Source organism: Merops nubicus, unplaced genomic scaffold (assembly GCF_000691845.1).
Source record: "Merops nubicus isolate BGI_N331 unplaced genomic scaffold, ASM69184v1 scaffold45389, whole genome shotgun sequence".
Classification (NCBI taxonomy): Eukaryota; Metazoa; Chordata; class Aves; order Coraciiformes; family Meropidae; genus Merops; species Merops nubicus.
Window position 1 is genome coordinate 266 of NW_008633925.1, and position 5,784 is coordinate 6,049.

At 41.2% G+C, this 5,784-nt stretch overlaps 1 protein-coding gene across 1 annotated transcript; it reads left to right on the top strand.

The window, feature by feature from the left end:
• Positions 1-5: 5 nt before the first annotated feature.
• Positions 6-4,401, top strand: KDM8 (lysine (K)-specific demethylase 8; the record flags this gene model as incomplete). Its single annotated transcript, XM_008948403.1, has 6 exons — positions 6-172; positions 1,473-1,605; positions 2,482-2,523; positions 3,286-3,435; positions 3,978-4,070; positions 4,169-4,401. Coding segments are annotated over 6 exons (750 nt in total), but the record flags the coding sequence as incomplete, so codon positions are not given.
• Positions 4,402-5,784: the final 1,383 nt, after the last annotated feature.

The following is a 5,784-nucleotide window of genomic DNA, read 5'->3' on the forward strand; positions in this document are numbered from 1 at the left end:
TGCAGAGGGTCCGGATCGACCCCCCTCCGGTCCCTGTAGTGCAGCCAGAAGATGCGCTTCCACACCTTCACTGTCCTTCGCTGGAGCACTTCAGAGACAACTATCTAATTCCCCAGAAGCCTGTGGTCTTAGAGGGGATTATTGATCACTGGCCATGTATGAAGAAGTGGAGGTGAGAAATAAGAGTTTCTTCCCTGTCCTAGTAAGGGTGAGGATTGTTTTCTGTGTCACCTATTGTGATGCTCAGCAGAGCAGTAGAGACCTTCACAGAAGATGGGTGCCATTGGGAATGGATTTTTCTGACAGCACCTTTCTGCTGTGGCGTTGTCTGCTCTGTAGAAGTTGCCTCGTGGATGAGGGAACTGTATCAAACCATTCAGAGCATCGCATGGTGAGACTGGCATCTGGACTGGCAGGGCAGTGCTCAGCCCTGGCTCCCAGGCTGTGCCGGGAGCTCCAGCGCCTTGCTGGTACTAGGTGCTACTTAGATGGAAATGCAACACACTGCCACTGCCAGCTGTTCAGTGAGCTGCTTGTGTCATAACTGGGTCTGCCAGACACACATCAGTGTATTTTGTGTCTCAGAGCTTGCTGGTAATTAGTGCAATGGCAAGTGAATTTCAGAGCTGTGTGAGTAAGTGGGGTTGGCTTTTTCATTCACAAGTATTGATGTTTGCTTAGAGTTGTGTTTGGGTGTTGACTTTCATACACTGCCACTCAGGAGTGAGTAATAACATTGTGCTGCTTGTGTAAGGTAGCACTGGAGCTGTTTCCAGCATCAAGAGCCAAATATTTGTGACATAAAGCTCATGATTTTTTAGAAAAAAGGGGTGAAAACATGCTTAGTTTGAGCAATTGGTTTCATTTCATAGCCAAGGGTAGGACTGACACTAAGTGAGCATACTTGTCATTTCACAGGGGTTTTATTCTTTTTTGAGGGAAGATACTCCACTGCTTAACTTGAGACATTTAAAAAGATGGAAGTCTCCATTTAGTTAGTATCCTTATCGATGGAGAGATTTATAACATTCGTCAAAGTCGTTCCTCTGACTTTAGCCAGGATGGATATTACTGGCACCTGTGTACAGCATTTGTCACTGAGAGGGTCAGCCTGGCCCTATGGGTAAAAAGATACAACGTTTTATTTACCAAGCAGGTTAGCCAACCCTAAGCCAGACAGGCTTGCAGCTTAAATCTCCTTGGGTCTTAAGGAAATAGTAGTTAACTGAGGTAAACAAAGTTTTAAACCAAAGCAAAACAGAGTTGTGGCTTAATGTACACACAGACTGGACTGCTTGTTTCCGTGCTGCCTGCATCCTTTGCTGCTTTCTTTCGTCTCTGGTTGGTTGGTTGTTTTAGAAGAAACTCCTGGTAGCAGGGTTTTATTACTCTAAAAGATTGATTTTGATTGATTGCCTTACTTTCAAAATTAAGAACAGTATAAAAGGGTAATGGAACTTCCTTTATTTCAGTGTTGACTATTTTTGCCGAGTCGCAGGGTGCCGCACAGTCCCCGTGGAGCTGGGTGCCCGATACACAGACGAGGAATGGTCTCAGAAGCTCATGACTGTCAGTGACTTCATCAGCCAGTATATTGTGAATGAGGTCTGTTACTCTCCTCATGTTGCATCTTCAAATACAGCAGTGTGTTACAGGGACAGAACTTCTGCTTAGAACAAGCATGCTTGGGGAGGGGGTATACTAGAAGCACTACTCTGAATTAAATGTTTTGACATATTTTCAAGATCTGAAGCTACAAATAGTTATTGCAACAATAGCTAGGTTTGATTTTTATATATAATCAAATGTACAGCAGCTGGGATTTGATGAACAGGTAGATATCTTCTGCAGCAAAAGCCTCAGTGGTAGCGTAAGGATAAGAGGTCCTCAGCCAGCAGTTTGCTTCTACTCAGTTATTAAACAGCTTAGTGAGACCTAGATCAAGACCCACATTCATGTGCTACCAGGTAAAGGAGTAACATTAATTAGCAACTGAATGTCCTTTTAGTTTCACAGCTGAGGATCAGAAGCTTTCATTTCTGTTTCCTAGTCTGACAGGAAGGACTGTGTGCCAGTGGAAACTGGTCTGTGGTGGATCCTGGAACACAGTGTTAAGATACTTAGGAGGTGAAGGAGGCTGTGAACCAGCAGTGTCTAGCTATAAAGATGCAGAGCGTTGTCACAGGATTGACAACAGGACTGTTGAGACTCTCTAGGATTATAGCTAGGCTTCTTCCAGTAACTCGAGCCAGATAATTTTTTGATTGCAGGGATATATCTACACTCTCAAAATTTCAGTGTAGCTCTAAGTTACTATTTCAGAAGACCACTTGCACTTGTCAGTTGTTGAAAGAATTCCAGTATTCTGAAACACTTGAACACTTGAAATTGATGTTACTGATAAATAAATTAACTGCCTGAGAAGTCTTATGCTGTGTGTCACGATGCATTTTTTTTTTTCTTTCTCTGTTGCAATTTCAGAACAGTGTGGGATACCTTGCCCAGCACCAGCTTTTTGATCAGGTAAAACTAAGTTAATGTTTTTATCTTTCTGCAGTCATGTATTCCCTTTGTAGCATAAGTCATCTCTTAAGGATGTCAGTTCTGCTAGATAGAAGGGCATACGGAGAATTCACAGTATTTCTTAAGTTTCTGTTCCCACAGTTTGGAGGAATAGAGGGAGAGGTTTGTGCCATTTGGCTAAAAGGCATGGAAACAAAACCCTTTCAGGGGTGAGGACATTCAGACTTAGTGCTGTTTTGGTACAATGTAGGATATATTTACAGGGATGTCACCTGGAAAGCAGCATTTCAAAAAAAGAAAAAAAAAAAAAAGAGTAAGTCAGGGAAGAGATTTTGACACAAAACAGTTTTCAGTGGTGATATGTTCACTGTATTCTGCAATGTCATTCCAGTTAACCAGAGATCAGGTTGGTGGGAGATGTAGGAAGGGTATCTCACAGAGAAGCGCCTGCTTCTTTTCTATTAACTGCAAATCTACTTATTTTTGTGGGTTTCTCTGGTTTCTGCTGAAGCACAGGGTTTCTGAAGAATGAGGAACCCCTTTCTTTCTCCTGCCTCTCCAACAGAATATACTTGTTAGAACAGAAAGCATGAGGACAGTTCCTGCAGATTCCTAGCAGTTCAGTTCCTTCTCTCCTGCCTTTGATGGATAAGCAGGTTGTTTGTTTTCTTTGTCAGGCCTCGTGCCTCTGTTCTGTGAATTACAGACCCTTGACAAGTCACCACATAACCCTTTTTAATGTTTATTTCTTTATGGAAGTAGATTCCAGAACTGAAAGAGGATATCAGTATCCCTGACTACTGCTGCCTGGGGGAAGGGGACGAAGATGACATCACCATTAACGCTTGGTTTGGTCCAAAAGGCACTATCTCACCTCTTCATCAGGATCCACAGCAAAATTTTTTAGCCCAGGTCTGTAGTCTACTCACTCTACACATGCCATTAAGGCTATACTGCAATAAAAATGCTTATGGTGTGTAAGTGTTAGAGACATAGGTATTGGACAACTTGATAACTTCCAGTTGGCACCCCAATGGAAATCCTAACTGAATGACGACACAGTTAAGAGCTAAAGGCCTGTGTGGAAGTGGTCAGACTGTGCTGGTACCTCTGCCTGCTGACATGAACTGCACTGAAGACACAACCTTATTCTCAGTTCTATGCACTTTCTAGCTATGTAGAGCCAAAATAACATTATATAAATCGGGTGCCTTTTAAAGTAATTTGGTTAACAGTATTTCAAGCTCTTACCTGCTCAAAGGGAGCACGTTCTTGAATTTCAATCGCCTGATTTCGTTTAACTTTTTAAAATAGCAGTGTCTGTCTATTGCTCACAAACATGACGTTTCTTGTAATCAGGTACATTTTTACTGTTAAATATCAGCTGTGGCCCACAGTTTCCAGTAAGGTGCAAGCTAATAACAGATGGAAAACATTTATTGTAATACATACAGGTATTTGGAAGAAAGTATATCCGTCTGTGTTCACCACAAGATTCAGAAAACCTGTACCCACATGAAAGCCAAATTCTTCACAACACTAGTCAGGTAAATAGTTGCCTAAAATTGTGTTATCAGTAATGTTACTCTATCAAATAATTTGTGAGTAAAGACATTGTACTGATGATTGTTTTGGGTTTTTATAGGTTGACGTGGAAGATCCTGACTTAGATAAGTTTCCCAATTTCAGAAAGGCTGCATTTCAGTCCTGTATTCTGATGCCTGGACAGGTTCTGTTTATTCCTGTTAAATATTGGCACTATGTACGATCACTTGATATCAGCTTCTCTGTCAGTTTCTGGTGGTCATAGCTCTGAAGCATACATGTGCTCTGTTAGCATTGCAAGAGGACTTAAAAATCAGAAGTAGCATCAGGCATCTTCTCGCAAGAGAATTCCTTTTAAGCATGAGAATGTTCTTCCCTATCCAGAGGTAAAGGGGGATTAAAAAAATCAAAACCCCTACAAACCCTTGCTTCAGCATGAAGGAATCTGGATAAGTAAATGGAAAGAAGATGCTGCAGCCACTTTATTTTTGTGGATGTTTCTAATATGAACTCCTCATAAAGAGCATCTGTTAGGTCATCATCCTTTATGCGTGTGTACACCTGAAGCAGCTCTAGATATGGGCAGTGCCAGGACTCAATTTCAGTCTGGATTTGGAACATCAGTTTAGTGTTATCTTCTACTTGGTTTTAATAACATGAATTGGAGTTACATAAACAGTGAGGGATGGTGCTACCCAAAGGCTCAATGTGCTTTAAAACAAAGTTTACAGAAAGCAAGATGCTAACTGTATGGAAAAATTTACTAGTGTAAAGGCCTAGGAATGTAATTCATTGTAGTTAATCCATAGTTTAAGTTTCAGATTATTAATCATACTTGGATTAAACAGCAGCTGAACTGCTGACACTGCCTTCTGCAGTGTCTGTATTTTTACTAAGAGCTGCTGCCATTCCCTTCTGGTACCTGGCAATATCTAGTCCTTGTCTCTTTTTCAAGTCACTCTTGAAGGAAAAAGCATCCTTACATAAAACTGGAGAGTGAAGTGCTAATACTAGAAACTAAAAGACAAGGCAGTGGGTTGTTGTTTTTTTTTTTTCCACACACTGCTGACACAAGTTGTCATTTCCCTGAAAGTCTTGTCCTACTCCTTCTCAATTGTTTTGACTGTGGGAATATTCCCTCTCTTACTGAGCATCACTGCTCCTGACTTGGCCTTACATCAGATGAATTTCCTCTGCAGAAAGAACAAAGAACAAGCAACAGTACCCATGGAAAGTGTTCAGACTCTAGCCCTAGATCAGATCTAGCCAGCCTTCTTAATGTAAGAGACTTCAAGTGCTGCATTGTTTTTCACCTGCTTGAAGCCCTGTTTCATTTTCAGTTGTGCAGCTGAAGCTGTACAAATAGGGAACACTGTTGCTGAGAAAGGGTCCTTGTGACTGTTCACCTGCATGGATCAGTTTGTGAGGCTTACTGACAACACTGGCATCTTTGATTCCTAAACATGCACTGAGACCTAACCCAAGAATATGGAGAACTATGTATACAGAACAGCCTCCAAAAACTGGGCAGGCATAACTGAAAAAGGACAACAGGAAGGTAGTTATAGTTTTATTGTAAGATTCTTAAAACTTCAGGAAAAAATAAGTACACAGAATCATTGTTCTTATGTTTACTAATAAATACAGTGCAGTCTGGCTATTCTTCAGGAGTGATGAAAAATTATTTCACTGCAAGCCAAGTTCTTCTACTATCAT